The sequence below is a fragment of the Danaus plexippus genome, chromosome Z (genome assembly GCF_018135715.1).
Source record: "Danaus plexippus chromosome Z, MEX_DaPlex, whole genome shotgun sequence".
In the NCBI taxonomy this organism is placed as follows: Eukaryota; Metazoa; Arthropoda; class Insecta; order Lepidoptera; family Nymphalidae; genus Danaus; species Danaus plexippus.
This window is the reverse complement of record NC_083559.1, coordinates 12,669,846-12,697,816: the sequence shown is the minus strand read 5'-3', so window position 1 is coordinate 12,697,816 and position 27,971 is coordinate 12,669,846. Positions and strand designations below refer to the sequence as shown.

At 31.3% G+C, this 27,971-nt stretch overlaps 3 protein-coding genes across 7 annotated transcripts; 2 read left to right on the top strand and 1 right to left on the bottom strand.

Annotated features, from left to right (window-relative positions):
* Nucleotides 1-3,100: 3,100 nt before the first annotated feature.
* On the top strand, nucleotides 3,101-7,550 carry LOC116777970 (uncharacterized). The gene is made up of 2 exons (XM_032671794.2): nucleotides 3,101-3,256; nucleotides 3,977-7,550. The coding sequence occupies exon 2, from the start codon at nucleotides 3,984-3,986 to the stop codon at nucleotides 7,434-7,436; it is 3,453 nt and encodes a 1,150-aa protein (XP_032527685.2). The 5' UTR covers nucleotides 3,101-3,256; nucleotides 3,977-3,983; the 3' UTR covers nucleotides 7,437-7,550.
* Nucleotides 7,551-7,619: 69 nt separating this feature from the next.
* Nucleotides 7,620-10,255, bottom strand: LOC116777972 (chromobox protein homolog 1-like). Of its 2 annotated transcripts, none has more exons than XM_032671798.2 (5): nucleotides 10,120-10,255; nucleotides 9,670-9,759; nucleotides 9,470-9,593; nucleotides 8,623-8,766; nucleotides 7,620-8,407 (listed from the first exon to the last, which is right to left on the bottom strand). In XM_032671798.2, exons 2-5 carry the CDS (start codon nucleotides 9,757-9,759, stop codon nucleotides 8,229-8,231), a joined length of 537 nt encoding a protein of 178 aa, XP_032527689.1. In that variant the 5' UTR covers nucleotides 10,120-10,255; the 3' UTR covers nucleotides 7,620-8,228. The 2 variants fall into 2 exon arrangements, with proteins under 2 accessions (XP_032527689.1, XP_032527690.1); XM_032671799.2 differs by having other exon boundaries at nucleotides 10,116-10,182.
* Nucleotides 10,256-11,132: 877 nt separating this feature from the next.
* On the top strand, nucleotides 11,133-27,782 carry LOC116777971 (serine/threonine-protein kinase Tao). 4 transcript variants are annotated; one of them, XM_061526068.1, is made up of 21 exons: nucleotides 11,133-11,377; nucleotides 11,720-11,803; nucleotides 12,990-13,219; nucleotides 13,838-13,955; nucleotides 16,915-17,178; nucleotides 17,281-17,403; nucleotides 17,602-17,842; nucleotides 17,946-18,082; nucleotides 18,478-18,548; nucleotides 18,825-19,114; nucleotides 19,258-19,373; nucleotides 19,794-19,964; nucleotides 20,145-20,356; nucleotides 20,752-20,902; nucleotides 21,060-21,172; nucleotides 21,460-21,586; nucleotides 21,827-21,928; nucleotides 22,071-22,205; nucleotides 22,550-22,708; nucleotides 22,827-22,945; nucleotides 23,348-27,782. In XM_061526068.1, exons 3-21 carry the CDS (start codon nucleotides 12,996-12,998, stop codon nucleotides 23,469-23,471), a joined length of 2,997 nt encoding a protein of 998 aa, XP_061382052.1. In that variant the 5' UTR covers nucleotides 11,133-11,377; nucleotides 11,720-11,803; nucleotides 12,990-12,995; the 3' UTR covers nucleotides 23,472-27,782. The 4 variants fall into 4 exon arrangements, with proteins under 4 accessions (XP_061382052.1, XP_032527687.1, XP_061382051.1 ...); XM_032671796.2 differs by having other exon boundaries at nucleotides 11,133-11,532; nucleotides 18,870-19,114; XM_061526067.1 differs by having other exon boundaries at nucleotides 11,133-11,532.
* Nucleotides 27,783-27,971: the final 189 nt, after the last annotated feature.

The following is a 27,971-nucleotide window of genomic DNA, read 5'->3' as shown; positions in this document are numbered from 1 at the left end:
GATTTATTTCTCTTGTGTGATGTGTCAGATTCAAATAGGCTTCAAACTGTGTCTTTGATTTAACGAGGCCTATCATATAAAGATTAGTATAAGTATAACAAGGTTTTTGTGAGGTAATTGCTAATAAAATTTTGTGATAAATTTTACCGCTTATTTTATGTTATAATTTTAATAACCATCTATTAATTTTATAAATTACAAAGTTTTAGTTTAAGACTTTTTTAATGTACATTAATATACATATGTCTAAGTAACAGACTAAAAATTACTTGCATTTTTTTTTTTTGTTTTTATCTTTAAGCCCCATAATGCGTGGGATGCTACCAAAAACGGTTAATATAGAAAGTAATGACTCGTGTTTTGATAAACATTACTTATACCGCCTCCGTTAGGATATATAAAATTTAATCGGATGATTCATACAAATCATAATAACTATTTTCAAGGTTGTCTCCTACGACTAAGCAGCGGGAGCAATAAGTAGCTAGCGTAATTCTTATAATATATTCTTGAGCTTTATTTACTTTTATTTTTATATGTTATTAGTGTATCAATATATATATGAAGTAGTTGTAAACTACATAGCATTTATGAATGAAAACACAACAAACATCCTCATAACCATTCACATCTAAAAACTATGTCGTTTATATTAATTATGTCAAATGTATTTATGTTCCAAACATTTAGCAAATCGCACCGGGAATATTTAAGCGTTTTATAGCTGTTACAAACTATAGTCGATATAAACGACAGTTATTACTTTAGTCGGTACCTTATATATCGATATCCTGCTTTAGGTAAAGTTATAAAGATATTAAGATAATTTGCATTTATTACAGACAATTAATACATCATAGTTGTATAAATTATAAATTATAGGACTATATTCTGGCAATAAACTCGCGTGTACTTTAAATTATTTAATCGGACATTCTCAAACTTTACAACTGTCTTGTTCGACAGCAGATATGAAATACTCAAAAAATATTTATATATTCTTATTCGATTTTCAAATGACTTAAAAAAAAAGATGAGGTTATCAACTCGTCTGTATTTTTTTCTTATAATCATACTACCATCTTCACATTATAACAATGCTACATTAACTAACTCACTAATTCTCATGTTTCCTCTTAATAAGAAACTAAATTAAATATTATACCGTAATACCTTAAAAACAAACTTGCAAAAGCAAAGGAAAATCTTTATCCATTCACAAAATAATGTTCATACATCACACTCATAACATAATTATGTAAAATGTGAAAAAGATGTACCTATACGATTTTATTCCATTTTATGTGTCGCTGAAGAGAAAATTTTGTCTTAAAATTTTTATCAGTCGGCTTAAAGCAAATTCACACGAACGGAACGTTCGTGAATATTAAAAAAAAGGACGTGAATCAACTTATCTAGACACGACCTTACAAATAGCACAAACTGGTGAAGCCTATTCTTTACTGTCATTAACCAGTCGCCATTTCCAGTAAACTTGGAATACGACCTTTAATCTGGATTTGACCTATATACTGACCTTTGCCACGCCTCAAACAATTCACCTGTTTATCTTAACAAAGCATTTTCTGTTGTGTAGCAATAATAATAACAATTGCAAAATCTGTTTCAAACTTAACCATGGGAGGTTTTGGTCAACCATGAAACCAATGTTATCAATTAAATTTCTCTTTGATTGTATATGTAAGGCGTTACGTTACCAGGTTCATGTTGTGGTAAAGAATAATAAATCTTAATATATTTTACATTAAGAACTAAAATCAATACAACCCGCGGCCTTTTTTTCATATTGGTGCCTGTTAAACAAATATTACAAACGCAAATGAAATCTTGGTGTAAAAAACGAAATTCTTGGTGCCTAGATCTTACGACGTATTATTGTTATTAAAAATATTAGTTTAAAATTTTACGTTTTCTTCATCTAAATCTATACCTTATATTGAAATTTATGAAATTATAGAGTATAATATTATTTATATAATTGACATTGTATTTAACGCAGTCGAATAGAAATCTAGAGATAAGATCTCTGTGAGGAACATGTCTCTAAACAACCCAACCACGGATTTTTGTTTCAAAACACAGATCCATAGCGAATGTCCTATAAGTTTTTCTCTTAAACCAAAACGTAAAATTCCAGAAGCCATCATATACACTCAGAAAACCTTTTTGTCGGAATGCAACTTATGCAACTTTAAAAAGCGAATAGAAAATAGATTTTTCAATAATTCATTCGAACTTTCTTCCGATTCTGAGTATTAGTAAATAGAATAAGTCATTTTTAAGTTCAATTACAAAAACATATACGAAATATTTTTTAAAAGATTTTGGTAAGAACTAGGAAGTGATAGATAATAAAACATAACATTACTCTTATATTCAAGAGCAAATTGACGAAATAGAGACATCACTGAACAGAATTATCGTCAGGGGAAAACAAAGGAAGTTAGAAATAAATTGAGTGGTGGCATTTTCCTTTATACAATTTAGAGTTAGGTAATGACCGACCACAATGTTGAAAATCGAGTAATCTCTAAAAACCTTTAAACCGATTTCTTATATGTTTAAATATTTGTTCAAAAGAATTTGTTTAAAAATATATATATATATATGTATATATATATATAAACCTAAAAATATTTAGAACGACCCAGCTCGTAAATTATTATATAGCACTTCATTACCTTTTTCAATCAATTTCAAATGTCAATTTTAAGTATATAGTAAAACCATATTTAAGATAAAAATTGATTGAAAAGGTAACGAATAGCCATAGATTAAAATTTAATAAACACTAATTTAAGGTTTGTGCAAGCAAAATAGTTTGCACTATGGTATTATAAACGTCATTCTGTCACTTGTCTCCTTAGTCTATGAATTAAAAAGTGACCCAAGCTGTCTGCATAACTAATAATATAAATATTTATGAACATTAAATATTTATTGTTTTCATATTAATTTCAAAGTTAGACAGCGAATAAAAGTCATTTTAAGTATCTACATATATAAATGACAATTACAATCGAAAAAAATATATCCTAATACCCTAAAATAAAGTTTAATTTCCCACAACACGTCCGTACACAAAGTAGTATCGTTAGATCATTTTTATTTTCGTTCCGTCAAACTCATCGGTCGCCAGCGCACTGTAGGTATCTAAAAACAGCCATTGCATGTTAGTATCTCTCCATTAATTGAATCCAATACATCATTTGATCAAGCAAGACGATTTTCTAAGGTAAATTAATTGTTTTCATATTTATCCAGGACTTTAAGGTTATAAATTGACATAGTGTATACCAAACATACTAGCACGAAAGGAACAGATGTATATTGAAAAGAGTTAACTATACAACGTTTATGAACAACCCCACCATCGTAAAAATGCTTTTTCAAATCAATATTAATAGCAAACAATATATTTCTGGTCTATATATATACGCATGCGCCTGAATTCACCGACAGTATATAAAAGACCAATTATTTAATGTGGTTTTATGATATTTTTAGATACTACGTTACGTAAAATATATTGAACACTTTATTAGTTACTTCTTCAGAATAAGAAACACGAAGTGGGTATTTTAGTAGATTTTTAGGTTGAACTTTACTTTTATTTGAAAACTTCGACTATCTATACAGAAGTACGAAAAAACTAGTTTAGATCTTAAAAACTTTCAATTATAATTTGAAGACAAAGAAAATCTGGTATTTACATATTTAACAATAATGATCCGAAATAAAATTGAAAAAAAAGAGTAAAGACTCGTAAAGTCCTCTAAGGAATGAAGAGAAATACACATTTTGAAAATTAAATTTACATCTGGAATTCCTAAAAAAATATTTTCATTTTGTTTTTATCAATCTGGCAATTTCGAATTGTAATATTAAAAAAAAACACATCGATATTTTACATTATAGAAATAGTTAATACATAAACGTAATTTTTATTTTCCAGGACAAATATGGTTGCAATGGAGTTAGATGGCAAGAACCTCGGTGAAAAACATAGAAATTATAACAAAACAGTAAAATCTAATATGAAAAATGTTGATCACAAATTGGATGATTTTAATGTTGATGAAGATGATATAAGCAATTTAATTAAAATTGACTTAGCGAGTGAAACAAGAAACCTGGAATATATTTTAAAAGTTCTAGTCTGTGACGACATATTATATGTTTCGAGAGCACTAAAAAAATGTAATTGGCTTTTCACAGAACCAGGCTACGATCACATAATTAATGCCAACTATTTAAATACAGTACTTTTTAAACAAATGAATACAAAAGCGGTAAATAAATTCAAAAGATATCTTAAATCACATTTAAAAGACACAGCCCGTGCAGAATCATTTTACGAATGTGAGAATGATCCTAGTGAGGCAGTTAAATGGCTACCAAACTGTTCAACAAATTTTATAGTAGAAAAAATAAAGATGCACCTCGAACATCTCAGTATATCATTACTGAGACGACTCTCCGAAATAACTATAACAGTGCTCGAATTATACATCAAAGAATACAAAGGTTATAAACATTCAACGAAAACTGTTCTGGAATCAACAATGTTCTTGATAAACATAGATTTAAATAAATACTTAGATATCGTGGAAGAACTGACCCACAGTAGGCCTGTATTCGGCAAAAGGGCAACAGCTTTCATAATGAACAAAGCCTCACAGAGAATAATAGATAAATATGAATTTTACCGCGATTGCATTCATTTGGAAACGTTCATAAAATGTTTAGGTAGTAACAACATCAAAAACTTTTTATACAGCCAAGCTGAGAAACGGGAGGATAAGCATCCTTTTATTTTCGACAGCCATAGCTTAAACATGTTTATAAGAAATATGCCAAAAGATGTACGTTTGAATTTCATAACACAAATTTTCATTGATAAAGTCCACAAGGAAGACAATTTACTCTCTGATACTGAAAAACGAGCTATGACGTACATTTCTGACTGTGCTGAACATGGACCGAACGCACTTCGATTCTTATGGTCCCACTTACCTTTCAACACTTGTTTTGATTACTTGAAGGAGTACTTGCAGTCTGAAACCAGACCGAGAGCTTTAAAGAAAACACTATCTACTATCATCACAAGGGCAAATGAAAATCAAGAAAATCTTAATATGCTAATAAAATACTTCTCTCAATATAACAAAGATGCCAGTCCTGAAATAAGAGATTATTTCATAAACGAATTAACTAAGGAAACAAAATTTCATAGACTTAATGAAGAAACATGGAATATTGTAGAAAAACTCGCGATTGATACAAATAAAGACGTCAGTAAGTTTGCTGACGTTACGTTAATATACAAAATTATTAACGACCATGATGTGCCTCATACAATATACAAGGATATAAACTTCTCTTCTTTAAAAAACTTCAAGAAGCAACTGAATGAAAACGAAAGGAAAAAGATTGTTGTATTCTTATATAATTATTTTTCAACCCAATTAAAAGATACCAACTCAATAACAAAAACAGAAGAGTTTGAGAAAGCTGTCGAAACTTTAGATAAATGCTTAAATTTGTTAAACGATTGGGACGAGAATCTCATAAATTATCCATTTTTGATAGATACAATAAAAAATCTCGTCGAAATCAGAAATAAAAACCGATGGTCTAAGGATATGTCCAGTTTATACAATAAGAATAGATCTTGGAAGAGATATCTTTTTCCTATTTCTTTTGATCTGTCCCCCAGCGAGAGTGTCCTTATTAATTATATGAAACACGACCCGGACATGATAGAAAAATATCAGCAGGAAATCAGTGATTTCAGATTCGATGAAAAAAAAAATTTAACTCGATTCCTAAGAATAATAAAAATTTATTGGTCTACGAGTATAGCTGAAGATTGGAAAAAATCTTATTTAAAAAGTTTTGATAAGCTGAACAGACAGAGAGCATCCGCTCTTGGTGTTTGTGTTCTGCTTCCTAGAATGCAACTTCAGAATCTTCTAGATGAATATGCTCCAACCGCACCCAAAATTGATTACAACAACTTCGATGAACTAAAATTCAACATGCAAAAAAGTTTTGCCAAGACGTTGCACTACGCCAGACCACAGCCCCCGCTACATACGGTTCTGTTATACGCCCAAGGAGATTATCTTCAATATGTTCTACCAGCTCTGTTATCAGTCTTCCATAATTTAAGTTTCGATGAAGGCAACAAACAAATTTTGAAACTCATTGACACGCAGGTTTCGTTGCAAAAACACGTGATACGGCTGGCATTTCTAAAATTAAACACCAAAGACTTGGCGGCTCTCTTTACGAAGATATGGCAAACGAACCAACACCCTACTCTCAGAACTGTTCTGTTTAAATCCGTATACGATCTTCTATGCAAAGAAAACGACAACACAAAATTAAAACAGCTGTGGAAATTATTAGACTCTTTTATAGACGGTTTGAATTACAATGAAAATTCAGCTATTTATGATTTGCTATTACAAGTTAAATCAGTACATATCACCGTTAGACCTGATTATTTTTGCAAAAGCTATTATTTCATGAAGAAATTAATCGAATCTGATGAAAAATACAAAAGTTTAAGCGATAAGGTTGAATACAATCTAATTTTGTATGTTAAAGAAATAATAGAAATACTGCCCTCACAAATTGTATCAGAAATCGTTTTGGATATTATAGAGAGTGATTTTAAAAAAGTTAAAGAACATTATTACAATTTTTGTCTAAAGATTGAAGTTATATCTGCCTATTTATTGTGTGCTAAAGATGAAATCACTCAAATACAGAAATACAATGTCATTTTACAACCGCTGATAATACATTGCTCAGATATATTTAAGAAAAAAGAAAATTTTATGAGAAATAATTTGGACCTGCTATTGAAGAAGCTGCGAGAGGATATGAAGAACTTTATAGTGGACAAACAAATGATTGTTCCTATCAAAATGTTTGAGTTAATACAACGTGACTTGGAAGATCATTTCGATATATCTGAAAACTATTATATGATCACACAATGGAAATTAACAGTAGCCTTCACGAGTACATTGTGTGGAAATCAAATTGATGACTGGGATGTAACATGTGAAAAAGTGTCTCAAGTATTTGCTGGATTGTGTCGCAGTCATTTAAAAGAACATTGCAAGAAATATTTTCCTCGAATCTACATCTTATATTCCAACTGTCTTAATAATATAATAGATGATATAAAGATTCAAAATATTTCTTGGGATATTTACAACACTCTTGTTGATGATAAAGACTTTATTGAAGGTTATTTAGCCGCTATAAAACTCTATCCAGATTACATTGATGATTGTTTTGAGGAACGGGCCAAGAAACTACGACAAATCATCTTTGATAATTCATCAGCAGAAATCAAAATGCACTACAATGTAAAGTTCAGCAAAAATATATCCTAGTGCATCATTTTTGTAGTCCTGTAAAGGTTATTCGAACATTAGTACTTAAAGAAATGCTTACATTTAGACTTTTTGATATTAATAATTTCAATAAAGTCTCTTTTCTTAACCGCTTGTATAGCTTTTATTTTTTATGATTTTGTTGCTTGTTATATGGATAGAAGGAAAAAGATAAATACACAATATGGCAACATTCGCTTTATTGCCTTGTACACTTAAATTAGACATATCCTAAACCTATTAATGAATTGTATACTTATGAGAAAAATATTATAGTATTCTTTCTAGTACTATGTAGCTTCACATACATTAGTAAGTAAAGAGATAATTACATAATGTGAATTTCAATTTGATAGAATTTTGTATAATCAATTTTTTCTTTTTTGTACTAACATTGTAATTAAAGAAAATATCTAACACAAATCTTCTTTTGCATATGAAGAGTAAACTAAATTACAGCAGGATTGTTTATGTATGTGCTGAAAATACAATAACTGCTTTTATTTTCAAGAAAACTCCAGAAAGAAGGAAAGACTTGACACATATTTTACACCTATACATTATCACTGATTTATAATAACATCTCTTATTATGCTGCAATAAACATTTTATAATATTGAAAACAATTGAGGACTGCTTCCAATAACAAATGGACAGTAACATTTAATTTAGAAATGTCTCTATGGAATGATAAATATACTATAACACGACTATATTTTCTTTATCAAAATCAATTTTATACCATTAATAGGTAATGAAACAACAGAACAATGAAATTCTTACTATATTAACCTAATCATCATTATTTCCCTCGTCAGCAGATGGTGTGTGCCATGTTAGTCGTTCCTCGTAGAACTGTATCACAACCTGTGGACACTTGACATTAGCTTGCTTAGCCGGCACTAAATCAGCTTCATCCGTACCTTGCCATTTCATAAGGAACATTAACTCTCCACTGCTGTCCGTCGCTCCTGGAAGGACAAAATAAATTGTGTCATTGTTATATATACAATAATAGAAATAAATTGTTGTAACATACAAGTGAATTTTATCAAATAATACTTTTGTAAAGTAATGAGAATCAACACCATAAAACAAAATATTATGAATGAAATACAAAGAAAGATTCATCATTTTAAACCATAGCTTATGAAAACATATAGCAAAAAACAAGTAAGTGATATACCAATAATCTTCTCTGGTTCCAGTCCACGTTCAAAGCCGGATGTCTTTTTGTCGTCGGTTTTCCCTTTCTTGGCACCTTTTAAGTCGGGTGTGGCTGCTGCAGATTTTCTTTTCTTATCCTTATCGGATCTGGGTCCTTTGCCTCCTGAGTTAAGTCATTGATTAGACTATGCAAATCAAACATACGAAACTTTGTTGGAAAAATAAAACACTTATCACAATTTTATGTGCTAAAATTATAAACACAATGATTTGTCTAGACTTGTAAGCTTTTAATTTTCATGATAAAGTTTTTTGTCGATTAGTTTTTATAATTTTGGTTGATCAAAAATTTCATTAGAAAGTTGTTTGTGTTTTCTAATATAAATAAAATTAAAACACATCTCACTCAATATTATAAATTAATATTTATACAAAAAAAAAAATCAGGTGATTACGGTTTTAAATTTTGGTAAAAACATTAACATTCTATAAAACATTCAGAAGGTAGAATTAAAATAGAAATCATATTAGTTTTCATATTAACACCTAATTGAATAAATACTTAATTTTGCAAAAGTTTCTTTATACGAAGGTTGAATGTTTCTCATTGATATTTTGTCCTTATAATTAATCGGCACTATGAAGTGATAATGGAAATAAATCCTAAATGTAAATTTTATATATTTAAATGAGTAATATTTGGTGTATAAATGTTTATAAAAACACATTTGAATGCATAAAATTAGTTTCCAATATTTAAAAAATTTCTTGAAACACAATGACTTGTCCAACTGTATAACTTCGTCAAAAAGATGTATTCAGGTTTGAAGATGATGATTTTTAATAAAAATAAAAATGTCAATTACCCGCTTCCTTCTTCTTTCGCGCCTCTTCGAAGGCTTGTATGAGATCAGGACAGTCAAGATTTTCTTCAGGCTCCCAGGTGTTGTCTTCGTCACTGTAGCCTTTCCACTTCAAAAAATACTCGACCTAGCAAAAATAGTTATTTAAAAAAAGAGAAAAAACAACATAATGCGCTTTTAAAACCATAAATAATTCATATAACCTTTCCATTCCTAACGCGTCGATCTAAAACTTTTTCTACGGAAAATTCTTCCTCACCCTCCGGTTCAGCATCTTTTTTCTTATCAGCCATCTACAAGATAAAATAATAATAAAAATTCTAATGAAACTGCGAGCTTAACAAACCGGTGGTCGAGTTAACAAGAAATCGTTTATTACGTCAAATTACACACAACACGCTTACTATTGAACTTAGTTGCAACAAGAACAAAATATTGTCTTTTAATTGTTATAGAAAAAAACAAACTCTAACCAGGCATTATCATAAAAATAAAATTGCCAACGGCCTAAGTTAATACCGCCATTTTGATTGCATCAAGTAAAGAAGATAAATTTCAAGTCTGTAAGGAAATAAATGTATTCCTATATATAAAGGTATTTATGTAATTAAGTTAGCTACATAGTGTAGTTAAATATTAATAAATATACCTACGTTTATGTCACAATCAATGTAACTGAAATTAACATGCACCCGGTACCAAACAACAACGGCTTGCAACACGTTACCACGCTATAACTGTGACAAGCTACAAATCACAACAGTCAAATTTGGCATAAATGCTCGCAACACTTTACGACATTGAAAATACATAATATTATAGGATTATATAAAATTATGTTATAGATATAAAATTCATTAGATTTTTTCATAATTATTACGTATTAAAATTAATTAAAAATAGAATAAATATATATATATTTGTCAAGGTCCATTTAAAAAAAAACTCCTACTCCTACTCCTACTAAGGACTGAGTCCTATAATATAATGTGATATGAAAAAAAATATTTTCATTTTAGTGAAGTGTTTTAATGTACAGATATTTCAACAAATAGACTCCAAATTATTTATATTGTCATTATAATTATAATTTACGACTTAAAATCCAATAAAACCAAAATAATTTTCAACTTACGATCATCAAATATTCTACTAAATTCAATAATTAGTTTAACTCCACATTTTAGAAAACTACCCAATCATCGAAGAATTAGTGCTAATCATTACAATGTAAATTGATAGATTTCATTAAACACCCATAAAAGCCATTGTTTTTGTAACAACGTTGTTAAAAAAAAAATCATATTTTAAATAACACTTAATAACTTACTTATTTTATTAACTGATTTATTCAAATATTTGTAATTAATATTTTACAAATTTGGGATTTGTAAAATTTCAAAAAGGAAAATTGAACAATAGCAGTTAAAAAAAATATCTACCGCTTTTGTTATAACAATTATGTAATAAAATATATCATAGTGTGTCCAATTCTTAATATTATAATGGTCTGATTATTTTGAATTTAACTTTTAGACTGTAGGAATAGTAAAATTAATTAACTTAACACTTTTTTATGACACACTACACCTAAATTAACTTATTGGCGCAGACAATTACATTAAGGAAAAAATATAAATGTCAAATTTTCGTTATGCGATAAAAGAGGGCGCTTGTGGCTACAGTCACAGAGTGAGATTATTTTCCAGTACGAGAAAGTTGTAAATAGTTTTCAATAAAATTTCGACTAAACATTTATATCAAATGCTTATTATAAATGATAAATGATTATTTATTAACTTTATGTGAGTGGAGCAAGTGATAGACAACTTTAAAGTGTGTGCCTTATAAAACAAAAAGCTATCATCGCATACTTTACCCCAACGCCATTTTGAGGCGAAATTTTGTATTGTAAGTGCCAAGTATTTCGCAATATTTTCTTTTTTAATCCTCGTAAGGGGCTTAAAAGGGTAATATTTATATTAATAAATGTGAGAGACGACTGCGGCAGCTTCGATTTTTCCGGGAGTGCATTAGTGTTGGGTTGGGATTGTGGATACCTAGAGGTAGGTTGGTTGTGAATTGTCAGGAGTTAATGTTTAATTAGATTAATTTTGAGGCTTTTGCGTATAAACTATGTTTATTAATTTATAAATGAATGCTAGATTTGTTGCGGTTACATCTTTTTTTAATTAAACTAATGAGTTGAGTTTTGGCGTGGCCTGTTATCGGTGTCGTTTCCGACTGTTGCAGATAGCGGGTGCGGAGGATGGCCCGAGGCAGTAGATTCGTTTTAATTAACTGACGGACATAGCTGGCTTGCAGCTGGCACAAGCAGTATGTTTTTCCTTTTATATTATTAATTGGTACATATTATGTATATAAGAAGTCCATGACATAGTGAATACTAGCACTCTCTTTGTAGAATTCCAAAGTTAAGATCCAAATAAATTGCTTAACTTTAACAACCACAAAGCATATAGCTTTATTCATATGGGTCTTATAAGATTTTATTTTATATAATTACTCAAAATGACATAAGACATTCTATGAGTGATTTATCAATAAAGACTAGTATATGAAATAGAATATATAAATTATATTCTGATGAGAACCTCAAAAATATTCAGTGTTATTAATTACAATACTTTAATTGTTTTTTTTTTTTTCACGAGTACTTAAACCCATTACCAATGAATGTATTATAAAATTCCTTTTAAACTCTGTATCAAAATTGTTTTGTTACCAATTTAAACAGTATCAATATTCAGGTATGAATTAATTATTTTTATTATTCTTAACCATAATTTTCTAATTCTCAGCTCTAGTTTGAGTTTTTGCTCTATTTATTTAGAAAACATATTATCACATTTGATCTGCTGTAATGGAGAGTAACAGCTATTTATATGCGTAATATCTCATCAATCAACATACATTGATGAAATATTTATTAATTTTCAAAAGATTATATAATGATCTATAGAATATTGACAATATAATTTAACAAAATTATCGTTAATGTAACATTGAGAACAATTCTTATGAACACCTCACTAAGTAATTTAATTACTATTAAATCTTAAGTGACTTGCATTCATCCACAGACATTGGAACCTCTTAAGCCATTTTTAATGATGTCGTTTCTTCTAGATACATTTAAAAACACTTCTAGTTAATCAAACAATTCATATTCCAACATTTATTTAACTCAATGAAACCAAATACACCATTTTTTAAATCATACAATCAATATTTATGAAATATAAAAAAAAAAAATTGCATTTAATTTCTTAAATGCATAATGAATGTCCTGTGCTACCAAATAAACATATTTTCAGGTTTTTAATATTTATTACTATATGTTAAGAAGTGTAAAGGCTACATGTCAAAATTTATCTTAGTAGCAATAAGTGTTTTATGTTTATATATTGCGAATGAAAATTATTAGCTTAATTATGTTAAAAGAATACTAGATTAAAAATCTTTGCATTTCTTTTTCATCTTAACTTAGTAATATTCACAGAGGAAGATGCCACGTCCGGGAAGTTTGAAGGATCCGGACATTGCGGAGTTATTCAGCAAACATGATCCAGAGAAGATTTTTGAAGATCTCCGTGAGATTGGTCATGGCTCCTTCGGAGCCGTGTACTATGCTCGTTGCAATCTCACCAAAGAGATAGTAGCTATCAAGAAGATGTCCTACCTCGGGAAGCAGAGTGAAGAGAAATGGCAGGACATCTTGAAAGAGATAAAGTAAGCTGTTTATTAAAGAATTATATACATTAAAAATGCAACATGCAAATGAGTGTAAATGTGAAATCAAACCATTAGGAGATCGATCTGAATAATTTTTTAAAGTTCAAGTAGCAATAGTTTTCTAACTAACAAAGTCAGTGCCGTTATTACCATTATGTAAGTTGTATTAGGTTTAAAATGTGTGATGTTTGTCTTATTCGTTCCGATACAAACTGTTACATCACAACAATATTACAGATCAAAAATTATGGGTCCAAATAAATTATTTTTAAGTCTGGATCATTATCATACTTGTCATTGGTATTACATTCATTTCTATCTAGGCTGGGAGTATTTTTCTATAATAATAATTAAATAAGAAGCAGGTGTTAAATATTGAAATGAAATTTAAAGTTTATACACACAATATTTCAATAAGTATTGGAGTGTGGTGTCACTATGTGACTATGCGTTGTAAATAATAATTTGCTGAAGAAGTATATGTTATGTTAATATAGTTATTTGATGTTAAAATCAAATATATAAAATTAGTTACATGTCCAGGCAGAATACAAGGAGTAAAAGAGATGGAAAGATGTTTCATTGACTATTTACTAAATTATAATTGTTACACAGGTTTCTCAAGCAATTGGATCACCCGAACACTATAGAATACAAGGGTTGCTACAAACGGGAGCACACCGCCTGGCTGGTCATGGAGTACTGTGTCGGCTCGGCTTCTGACATTATTGAGGTACAAATTTTTACTTGTTATATTAACACAGCAACACAAAACATTTGTTGTATTATTTTACAATAATTTTAGAATATATTGTTGTAATTGTATGATGATTGTACATGTTTTCTTTATTATTCTTGGTACAAAAATTGACCCATACGTTGAATATCATTTAAATTGACTTAATCAGTTTTTAGCTTTTGTATTTAAAGTTAAATAAACAAACATTATCATTTGTTTTTTTTATTATTTATTAGGGAAATAACATTGGGATAACCATATCTATTTTCAAATCATTGTAATTAGTACTTTACATGTCACAGTTGAAATTCTTTTTTCTGTCTTCCATGCTAACTTCATAATTCTCATTTAGGAAACGGACAATTTTTATGACTAAGCTTTAAGTTATTGTGCCGTTGTATGATATCTGTTTTATAAAAAAAAAAGAAATTTTTAAATATTGTCTTAATGAAGTCAGTCTTACAATGCTGAAAGCATAAATGAGCCTATACTGATTGGGATGATTTACTACTGTTAATTTAATATTATATACAGCAAAAGCGAGAATTATAGTTATTATTAATATGTTCAAAGATCGAATGATTTATATTTGTAAAAATGCATTGATTTTAACGTAACTTGAAATTTATTTATTTGATACAAATGAGGTCATTTGTTTCTGAGAAGGATTCGTGATTTGACAGTGGTGTGGCGAGCTTTTGAGTCATCTCACAATCACTGCTGTAATATTATATCATTTACGGTTTTATCAATATCCGGGGTGTTTAACGTTTATAGAAAACTTGACTAAACACTGATAACAGATCGTGGAATTGATACATACATTTCAAGTATCCTATTTTTTTTTTTTTTATAATAAAATTCTTATATATAATAGGTTTAATTTTAACATTGCAAGGATTTTTTTTTATAAAAAAAAAAATAAGTATTCTAAGACTTCTATGCGCGGTAAATATATTTTTTTATATCTATGACAGTTCTATCTCTTAATCTCGCAACCTCTCCTTCTCAAGTTAGGGGACGTTCTGTATAATCTGTATTTATGTTATATGTCAATTGATTAATAAGTCATCTCATTGTAAGTGTCTATATAAAATTCATGTCAAGTGGCAAGAAATGCTTCTGCTATCTGTCCATGAGTAATTTATTCACAGATCGCGCGCGTAACGTGCTAATGACGTAATTATTAATATTGTAATGTTGGAGAACTTCCTGTTTACTTTACACCGGAACAAAAGAGAGCTTTCGACGTACGCGGGCTCGGAGCTTTCTTTGAATTTTATTATGATTTAATATCAACGAATGCGTGTTATACCCTAATATTGGTGTTCCGTTTATTCTGTATATATAATATATTTACATTTGATAAGATCTCAATAAAGATTAAATACGTGTAATAATTTTGTGAGATAAAATATTAATTGAAAAAAAAAATATATACAATGTTTCATCGAAGTTTTAAGTTTAATGACCAGTAAAGTTGAATTTTAATATTTAAGTTTTACAAATATAAAAAATAATGTAGCTTTAATGAAGACTAAGGGAGTATAAAGAAGGTAGTTTCAAAAACAGAAATAAAATGTTGGATGTATCAGTTCATTAACAAGTTAGTGTGAAAATTATGAAGAAAGGTTTATTTATTTGGAGGGTAACAAGACACATGGTATTGTAATTTTTACTATCAAATATCCCAAATTATAATTTCTACTAAAAGTCAGGTTTTTTAATTACTTATAAATTTACTTAGATGTCAACCGACTAAAATAAGTTAAAAAAAATAAAAAAAATATATCTAAAATAAAACAACTGGAAGAGATAGACCGTTTTTAGGAAAAAAAATGAGAAAAAGTTAGTGAAAAATATTTTTCAAGTTAAAAAAACCTGAGCTTAATCCAGAAACAAAAATCCAGAAAAAAAAAATTGTTTTCCCAACAAAAATATACAATAATATTTCGAACCATAGACACACGTATCAGACAAATAAGAGACGTAGGGTTCTCATACTTAGTGGCCAGACCAATAAATGTTCAACTGACATTCATCAAAAAGTAATCAGTGGTTCCGGTTTAATTTCTCCTATAAAATTTTCGTTACAACAAAGAAAGTAATGAAATAATACACCAGTAATCCTTAAATTAATGAGCAGTGAACACAATTAGTTGACATATAGTGAATACTCATCTTTAGAACCGGATCGTCTTTAAGTTAACAGAAAAGCATTTAAAGAAGTAAAAAATAAGCTCAACGCAGCTACTTATGATGTCAAGGCACTTACTCTAAATGAACCATTAATATAACTCCAAGAAGCTCTTGAAACAATAAACTATACGCCACGCTATATCACTAGACAGATGGCTATTATTATTATCAAAGCTATTGTTACAATTTAATTAATAAATATATGAAATTTTTCCCTAGCACTTGATACTTTATAATTTCTAGAAATTTTCTGTTTGATATAATATGTATATTTTTTGACTCTTTGTTTCAATCGAAAGTTATCATGTCACTGCAATATGTAAACTTGAATTAATTAGAAATAAAGTCTAATTTTAATTTGATAATATTGAGACCAATAACGTTATTTATAACATAATTAGGCAGCAAAATGAAGGTAGTCTGTGAGACTAAACAGGTCTGGTGCTATCTCCTTCTCCCCAACAACATTCATGCAACCAGTTTTTATCCGGGCTTTGGTCCTGGTTCCTCGGAATTCTGGTGACAAAAACTAACCTATGTAATAGTTGTTGGTCGCTACGGCTACGTACATAGGATTTAATACCCAAAATGATATTCAGACACATACAGACAATTTTTGTAATATTATTATTAGTATGATAATATAAAAAAACAGAATTCTGTATGCATTTGCTTAGATGGTAAGGACTGAACGAGCACCGTCCAGCTTATATAATAATTTATTTAATTAATCATGTTCGAATGAATCCACCAGGTTCACAAGCGTCCTCTGCGCGAGGAGGAGATAGCTGCGATATGCGAGGGCGTCGTGTGCGGTCTGTCTTACTTGCATTCCTTGGGGCGGATCCATCGCGACATCAAGGCTGGTAATATCCTACTGACGGAGAACGGGACGGTAAAGCTAGCTGACTTCGGCAGCGCCAGCATCAAGTGCCCAGCCAACAGCTTTGTCGGCACTCCCTACTGGATGGCGCCGGAGGTCATCCTCGCCATGGACGAGGGCCAGTACGATGGAAAGGTTAATATAAAACCTGCTTTGATAATTTCTATTCAACAGATAACTTATATTTACAATACGCTTAGTATTTTTGTGATACATAATACAATTTCTTGGTGTCAGGTTGATGTGTGGTCGCTCGGTATAACGTGCATTGAACTGGCTGAGAGGAAGCCTCCGTATTTCAACATGAACGCCATGTCCGCTTTGTACCATATCGCGCAGAACGATTCACCTCCATTGCAAGTAAGTTGATGTCGTCATCATACACTTACCATCGGTTCGGTTAGATTTAATAGGTTAAGTATTTATAACTCAAAATCTTTATCAGCTTTCATAATAAATACCTTTGTAACTTTTTGGTAAATTTAACCGAGCTCATAAAATTAATTCGTATAAGTAATATGTAGTTAATTATTTGTTAACATTCGCTCTATACTTTAGGCACCTGAATGGACCGATACATTCCGTTACTTCGTGGAGGCGTGCCTACAAAAGAATCCACAGGATCGTCCGTCGTCTACCAAACTTCTGTCCCACCCTTACATCACGCGGCCGAGATCACCGAACGTTCTGGTCGACCTTATACAGAGAACAAAAGCGGCTGTGAGGGATCTAGACAATTTGAATTACAGGAAGATGAAGAAAATACTCATGGTGGACGCCGATAATGAGAGCGCTATGGGTAACTTATTAATACTCTATTACCTCCCTGTATTCACTTCCTAACTGATAACATTTCATGTATATATAATATTATGATCATGATTATCGTTTGGTATCGTCAGGTGATAATGAAGAGACGGCTGAGGAGCGTTCGGGTGGAGATAGCTCCAAATCCAATTCCGCTACATCAGAGCACAGTGCGGCCGGGGCATCCAGTCAGAGTTCCTCGTCAGGCAGTCTACGGCGCAGGCCTATCGCGGTACGTACATATACAATACTATTCATAATCTCAAACACATATAAACCAGTCGTAACTATGACTGATTTAAATCTGCAATCTTATGTTGCTATTATAATCAAAAGTGTCTTACAAAAATGACACTATTAAGATTGGTACGTTTCCTAAAACAATCGTATAAAATATATTGTCTTTCATTAATGTACATTTAGTAATATAAGTTCATCTAGTGGCAACATTCTGTTATGAACAATTTTAATAAGATAATTAACACACGATAGTTAGGTTTTGTTATTAAACATATGAAAAAAAAGTCCTTAAGAATAAAATGATACACACGTACTACTATATAAGTTCCTTGTTATGAAAGCAACATATCACTCGATACAATATCATGACCTTACACTTGTTTACAGCTGAACGCTAATCACAATCAGCAACAGCAGCAATACCAGCAATACAACCACCAACCAGCCCACCCCACCAGGTACTGACAATTTTTTTTTTTTATATCCTAAGATCTCAATCGTTCTGCTTTATTATTTAATATTTTAAAGTGAACAATAAAACTGTTTGGTTAAAAATTTTAAATGAAAAAATAAATTAATATAAACATAATATTGTTTTATATAATATGTAATACAACTACAACAGCACTAAACCATCTCTGTATCATGACTAACACATCGCATAACAAACTATTTCACACCGCTTCACCATCACGAACTGTAGTACACGCATCAGATAGCACCCTTAATTTCAGAGATCGCAAGCGTTGCCTTTACTTATGTAGCTGTTTCGTACGCAGAGACGAGAGCCCTATACCGGGCTCCCACGACGACTACGTGAACAGGGAAGTTCTACGTGATTACGCGAACAGGGATTCCCTGTGTGACGATTACGGCGATGATTACGCGAATCGGGAGGCGATACGGGAGGCTCAGAGGGAAAGGGAGAGGGAACGCCAGGCTCTAGAATACAGGGAGTACGTTAACGCGCCCTCCACGTGGCAACAGGACAGCGGCGACGACAATAGAAACACGCAGAGAAGACGTGAGCCACTTTCATAATTTAAATAATATAGTATCAATATATATATATATATATATATATATATATATATATATAATAAATAATGTAAATTTTCTGATACATAACTCCTTCATATTACAATTAGTACATTATTCAATTTTTAGGTGTAAGCAACAACGTTTGTGCCGCTATATCTCTCGTGTCCGAACACGGTGCGAACAACTTTGCTACTATACGGACTACTAGCATTGTCACAAAACAGCAAAAGGAGCATAATCAGGTAACTATATTACTTTCCCTTAAAAACAGACAATTGCCATCAATATATTTTTTATTCAATTTTCTATAAACACAAAAGCTGTTAATTGTATATACATTAACATTTATATAGCAGACAGGCCAAATTGCATAATGAAACATGTATTTTTAGTTTTGGTATTGAGCCAGATTCTATTGTACTTGTTATTAGACGATGTAGATGACACCGTCTTAACGCCATTTTAACGCATCGTCCAATAACCCACTTAGTATCTCTTCACATTTAAAAAGGTGAAGACATACAGTTTTTTATTATTATATCGGGTATTTTCATTAAAATTTATCTTTATTATTGTTATACAATATTTTCCAACTAAATAAGAAAAACGAATGAGCTCTAGCTGTTATAAAAGCTACTTATATATTAACTGTTTTATTACAGGAAATGCATGAACAGATGTCCGGCTATAAACGCATGCGTCGCGAACATCAGGCTGCACTTCTCAAGTTGGAGGAGCGCTGTAAGGCGGACGTCGAGGCTCATAAGTCGCAGCTCGATCGTGAATATGACTCGCTGCTGCAACAGCTGTCTAGAGACCTGGAAAGGCTGCAGGTGAGCTTATATTACAATAAACTAAACACGAACATAGACTTGCAGGTTATAACTTGACTCTGTTATTCAGTTAACAATATAGGTAATTCACTATCTGTATATAGTATTTCAACCAGCCTTCTATATTAACTCAATATTATCTTGTAAGAAATGTAATAATAACAAATTATAAATACACAGACTAAACACGCTCAAGAGCTGGAACGGAAACAGAAACAGAATTCGACAGCCGAGAAGAAGCTGATAAAGGATATAACATCACGCCAAGAACAAGAGAGGAAAGCCTTCGAGACACAGCGCAAGAGAGAGTACAAGGCGAATAAGGAGAGGTGGAAAAAGGAATTGAGTATGGACGACGCCACGCCCAAACGGCAAAGGGATGCTACATTACAGTGAGTTGATATTCATTAATAACTCATTTACATTGATTGATTGATATTGGTTTGTGAGTCTCATTCATTGCCAATGCTTGTTAAAATGCGGTATAAAAAAACTCGTCCAGAATAACGTGAACCATTACCCATAGTAGTCACGAAATTTAAGAACTTGCTTTGTTTGCCTTCATAAGTACTATATCGTTTTTAATTCTATCGTTCCATACAGAAATTTTTAATTCAGTCCATTTACTTTAAGTAATAGGGTTGACTTATTTTTAATTAGATTTATTAGTATGTAAACATTATTGTTGATAATTCTCAGTCAGCACCTGTTTTCATATTTCTAGCAGCGGTCAAATCTGAATTTCGTAATATAAATATATTAATAAATATAAATATTCTTTCCAAAGGTCCCATAAGGACAATCTGAAGCAGGCGGAGGCGGCAGAGGAGGCGCGTTTGGTGCGCTCTCAGCGAGAATACCTCGAATTGGAACTGAGAAGATTCAGGAGGAGACGAATGCTGGCCCTGCATCATAAGGAACAGGAACTACTCAGAGAGGTAACGACATTGCAACGAACAATTCACGTGATATTTATATGAAAATTCAGATAGTAATAAAGAATATCGCCATATGTTTTAATATAATGATCCTCAGTAATGAGCATATGTATACTCTGCTGCCACTTCAGTTTGTAACTATGATATTTGTTCACAGGAGTTAAACAAGCGTCAGACTCAGTTGGAGCAGGCGCATGCAATGCTGTTACGTCATCACGAGAAGACTCAGGAGTTGGAGTACAGACAACAGAAGGGCGTACATGCTCTCAGGTAATTTTTATATTAAGAAAATTGTCAAAAAATATTCAGATAACAGACGTCTTAGTTACAGTCATCGAAATTTTGTTATTGCTAAACATTGTTTTGCTTATTATGTTATATTTGGTTACCTATCATAAGTGACTTTCAATGAATTTGCCATATGACAATAATCGTCATATAATTTTTGAATATTCATTTTTACTTCTATTCACTCGATGAACTACATATATAAATATTTACGTATATATATGTAAATCAATAGGTATATAATATATGTTAATACATATCCGTGGCAGGGAGGAACAATTGTCCAACCAGCACGCGACCGAGTTGGCCAATCAGAGGGATTATATGCAGAGAGCTGAACATGAGCTCAGGAAGAAACACGCGCTGCAACTCAAACAACAGCCCAAGAGTCTTAAGGTATGTATATAACGACCAATAAATGTGCAAATTCCTAATATAAAGAGCAAAAAAAATTCACACTTGGTTAATCATCTACAACGCCAACAAACGGTTGGGATAACTAAAATATGAGAATATATATAGAACTATAATATGTTTTTATCGTTTTTCATATACATTCCGAGACAAATAGATTTTATACTATAAATATTTATTAGTTTGTTGTTTAAACGTTTCTAACATTATGTACATTTACAGCAAAAAGAAATGCTGATCCGCAAACAGTTCCGTGAGACTTGCAAGATACAAACGCGCCAGTACAAAGCACTCAAAGCACAAATCTTGCAAATGACACCTAAGGTAACATACACACTATATTATTATACATTTTTACAAAAATATATAGAATTTTTTTTTAATTCCTGCACCACATTCTTATAGTCGTCTATGTGACAAAATTCGTAAGTGTCATGGTTGTTATGAAGAGATTTTTGTTGTCCAGGAGCAACAAAAGGAAGTCATCAAATCGCTGAAGGATGAGAAGCGTCGCAAGCTCGTGTTGTTAGGAGAACAGTATGATCAGAGTATTAGCGAGATGTTGCAGAAACAGACCGTGCGCCTTGATGAGAGCCAAATGGTGAGTGGAGGGAAAATTTATTGAATTTTTAAACGGGCCCACATAATATAGCAATTAAAAATGAATTAACAATAATTTACTCCGTATCATAAAGATAACGAATCTTATATGGCTATGAAACAGCTCGACTGTAAAGAGAATAGTAAATGATGACTATATGTAAGTCTTCAGGGATTATATTTAAGTGATTTTTACATAATTTTATTATTCTACATTTTAACACGCCTGCAAGGGATAACGATTACTTAAAACTAATCGAAACGTCCAAAACAACAGCATTTTATTTAATAAAGTCTACATTGTATATATATTCTATACCTTCACCATGTAAAATTGTCATACAGATGGAGTGCCAGCAATTGAAGATGCAGTTGGAACACGAGCTGGATATGTTGACGGCCTACCAGAGCAAGAGTAAGATGCAGGCGGAGGCTCAGAGGAACAGAGAGCGACGGGAGCTGGAGGAGAGAGTCGCTGTCAGGAGGGCGCTGTTAGAGCAAAAGGTAATTAATATACTAACTATTACGATTGTAGCGACGATGCTCATTCCTATATGAGATTTTATTCAATACTGTCATCATTAACTAAATATAATACTAAGAGTTATTTATTTTGATTTAGATGGAGTGCGAGTGTGGTCAGTTTGTCGCTGAACGAGCGGAGAGGACTCGCATGTTGCACGAGCGGCACGAGAGAGACCTCGATCACTTCGACAACGAGAGCGCGAGACTTGGATTCAGGTCAATATTATCATTATATACAATTTATATCAGGACTTCACAGGCATACATTTGTATAATACCATTAAAGCGTGACGATTGTATTGGAAAATTACTCTTAGGCATCATCATGTATTGTAATTCCTTAATATATTTAGTTGGTTTTGAGGTCGGTATTGCATTTTTAGCGTTTTTTTTACACATTAAATACAACGATTTATTATTTCATATAGCAGTAGTTTTTTTTGGAACTTATACAATAAAAGCCGTTGTGAAAATTATTTATAATCTGTGTACCATATATGCGAATGAATTAAAATTATGTAAATTGTCACTGACATTATCTTCAATGCATTTTATTGACGTTTTAATCAGTGGTAATGTTGTTTTTATTTGATTTTCTTGTTTTATATATGACCGCAGTGCAATGGCGATCGCCGAAGGTAGCAGGGAGGGTTACGGGGAGGAGGAGCAGTCACTCTCCGGGTCGATGCTGTCCCTCGCCCACAGCAACTCGTCGGCCAGTTTCCCGGCCGGCTCCCTCTAACATCATACACACACACACCCCCACGAATCATAACACGCATGAAGTTTAAATCGGACTATATCATTAATGTTGTGATTTTAAATTTCACACGTCGTTATCGTGATGGCGAGGTGACATTCATACGCTAAGTCAAGCATTTTATGTCATATGGCGTTTATAAATCATGCTGATAGATTAAATAAAATTATAGCTCTGACATTATAATTTTTTTTAATATATTGATTATTATGAATGTGACATTAAAAAGGGGATCATCCTCCCTGCACATCGATGGTATCCAGCGCCAGTAATATGAACCATTTTAGCTCGTGTCACTATAACACCATACCTTACTGAGACTGCAGCCCTCCCAATTTATTTCATTCCATTAAGAGTCGCAGCTTTGCATTGAATATATTAAATCACCTGTACTCACACGATCACAATGTATTATGTATAACTTGAATTTTTGCTATCATTATAGATGTTAACGACTTCAATGTATTCTAGTTTGGGATACATATATATATGTCCTCTTTATTCTTTAATTTTTTTTTTTGTTATTTTATTTCTTTAAGTCTTCCAAAAATACGTCAGTATTTGTTTTAGCGAATTAATAGGGTCCGGGAGGGCGTTTCCTATACTTTACAATATTAAGTTTGTAGCACGCCGTTATTATTAGTGTGTTTTCCAGCAATTATTTTAATTATTATTACTATTATTAATATTATTTAACTCTATTATTATTATTATTTCTTTCTGATTATCACAATTGACGTACAATGAGCGATGTCTGAAGAGCGAGTTGTTCATAAGTGTTCGTGATCCGCTGACGGATTGCATATTTGTATCTTGATAAAGTTATTTGCGATTTACTGAGTGATGTTTAAATGGTGTAACAGTGATGCATGAGACGCTTTTTTTTTATATAGAAATTTAATATTAATATACACTGAGCTCCGCTGATTTAACTGTGACGGACATTTGAATTATAACATTACAACGATTATATATATTATATATATAAATTTGATATGATTTCAACAAAATATATATAAGGATGGAGTATTTAGTACCAATGTTAATCAGACCGTCCAATTGGAGAGTGCACCAGGCGATAAGTCAACGGAGCGAAGTGTGGTAGATGATAAAATTGAATACATGTAGTTATATTGAAGTAATCTTGTATATTATGTAGTATAAAGTAAGTTTTTTCATAGCGGTTTTAGTGAATTTTTCATCTTGATTCCATATAAATAAGTTCAAGATTGAACAATTTCATATATGAGACCATTTTAGGACGTCGTCTATATTTCTAAGGTAATCTTTGTCTTGCTACGTTCGTACGATCAGCAAAGCGTACTCCTAAGATAAACGACGATATTTGACGAAGGCATTAAATAGTGCGCCGCGCCCGCCCGCCCACACGCTTGTCACTGACGGCCAGATTATATAATTTATTTATAATATTAGATAGTCAAAATTTATATATTCATATCATTAGTTTTTAATTTAGACGCCATTTTTTGCATATATTTGTATTTTAAAAGTTTAAAAAAAAAAAGCGACTGGAAGGTGTTTGTCTTTGGCCTAGAAAAATTATTTTATCTATATAACAGGTGTTGGATATAAAATTTTTTTACCGTTTCAAAATGTATTTATGCTTGTGTTAGAATATTTTTTTTGTAGATTTTAATGATTACATAACACGCTTTATTGAATCAAAAATAATAAAATAAATCGCAGGTGCTGTGTATTGTATGTTGTCTGACGGACTGCCGATTATGTTTTGTAAATATTATTAAGTATATATGTATCATAAAGAGCACACAATTTGCCTTACGGTGTCGGGACGGGTGCGGCTCGGCGTTTTGTATATAAAGAACAATAATATATATATATACATATATATGTATATATATATATATATATATTTAACTATTATACAAAGTTTGTTACTTTTGTAAGGTGAGAGTGTGTGTTTGTACATTGCAGCGTCGACCGCGCCCGAAGCTAGCGACCGCTAAGTACTATATACATATATATATATTTACTTTATTTAGTGTTCTAATACATGATTGTATTGTCTACTAAGCTTACCAGTCATATATGTATAGATGAATACATATAACTTAATTTAACTCCGATTTTAGTCATAAATATCCAAATTTAGTTAATTATATTGTACCTTTCTATATCACATTGTCTATGACCATCATCACACTACGTGATCGTTCGTGTTCGACACTGTTGGTGGTTTTGTTTACGTGTTTTAAAACATTGAGACATTCGGCATTAATATATATATACATACATATATATATAGTCCAATATACATATGTTGGACGAGTATGTTAATGTTTCGACAATAACGCTGATAAACGATCTTTTATTTAGGCGTCGATTTTATTTTCTATGATTTATTTAATTATATATAATGTCAAGCTTTATATTTTTTTTTTCTTTCGTTGTTATAGAGATCCCCCGTAGATTATGTGATGTACACGGAATGTATAACATATTGATTTTGTCCTCCCCACCCCCCCATTAAGACCAAGACATGACAATAATCTAGACAGCCTAACTATACTTCGTCAAGTTGTTTAAAAACTGAGAGGGCCATGGTAATGAATGCAGCGGTGGCCATTAATGGAGACAAACAGATATGACCCTTCATTTATATCTACACGTTACATCAGTATAACTAAAAGGATTTAAATTATTAAAGTTTAGAATCATTTTGATTGGCCGTAGTTATATTTTTATATAAAATAAATAATGATTCCGTATTCCAAATTGTAATTGTCAATGACCACTGACGTAAACCGCTAAGGTGGTAGCAATAACCGGAATGGAAGCACTATGGAATTGATTTGTGAGCTGTAACTTAGCTTGAGTGACATTAGATGGTCGTACATATAGTTAGGCGCTTAGCTTTCGCTGTTGTAGTACATCCAACGGTGCGGTGTAGTAGAGTTGGGCCGGGATGATTGTCAGAACACAAATTAATGCTTTATAAATAAGAATATTTTTCACAATTACCGTACAAATAATAGCACCGACGTGGGGTACAAGCGTTACGCGTAGTTTTCCCCCTGCCAACCTCCCACCACTTGCTAGTTAGACTAAGAATTGTTATCATCTCAGTACAATAACTAAAGCATACAATTAGTCCTAAGTCCTTTGTAAGTTCTGTTTGAAATCTCGATTAGGTATACTATTATCAAATTATATTCACATCATTCTAAGCAGGCTTCGTGCGACTGATTCACTTGTCATGTTCACTCGGTCAAGAATTGCATGTTTGTTACTTTGAATTAAGTCTTACAGAATTGAAATAATAATTACCTTACTGACTTACTATTCTGTGCTTTTCGTATATAGAAGTGTGAAAGGTAGTCTGTTTGAGATTTGAGAAAAGGTTATATATATAATGTATCAAGCTGTTTATTTTTCATTCGTGTCTTCTTAAGAGATAATTGTAAAATATGTTAAATAAGTACTGCGGTTGTTTCGCTATGTAGCTATTGCGATGTTTTAAAATACGCCTAAAATCTAATCGTGTTTGATCTTTGAGATAACGAAAGTGTTGTGATAAATGTTATCGATGGGACATTTGTGAACTATCGTAGTGTTATAAAAATTATGCTAGGAGATCTTTATTAATTGAAGTTCCCCAAAGCATCTCAAGCAATCTAAGAGATATAACGAATTTCGGGATCATCTTAACATTTGTAATAGTATATATTTTTTATAGTATATATTTTTACGAATGATAAATATATGTATTTTTGTTACAAACATTATTTATAAATTCTTTCATCGATATCGATGCTTAGTATTTAACAACTAATGTCCAGTACAAAGGATAAGGACATTGCAATAATCGCAATCAATTCCTAATGAAAGAATAGTTAAACATGTGTTTGTATGTATTGTTAGCGCTAATTATATGCTTTAGTTATTATTCTAAGGTCATCAATGTTGTCTCAGTGACATATTAATACTATAGAAGTACCAAACGTAGTTAGCGATCACGTATTATGTACATTGTAACTATTTTTTATTATATTTTACCATTGTATAGTCATCTATCACTGAGAGTTAGAAATAACGCGAGGTGCGACAATGTCCGGACGGCGGGCCATCCGCCGGCGGGGCAGTGTTGTTTTCTTTTTTTTTTTTTTAATAATAATTATTATTATTATTTTGTTATATATTTAAATAACACAATCGACTTGTAGTTTTAATAATTATTATCATTAATTATTATATTGTAATATAATCTTATTAATGAAAAAATCAAACTGCAAATAAATAATAGAAAGGAAATGTTGATGTGTATTTATTTTTTATGATAAGCTACACTCGCAACGACCGCGTTTGTCACGAAGGAGTTTTGTATTAATTTCTCTTGAGAATAAAAAAAATATTATTGAGAATATTTTACGAAGGCTGAACATAGCTAACATTTGTTCGAAAACATTTATTTTTATACGTCGATTGAATTGAATCGGGAGG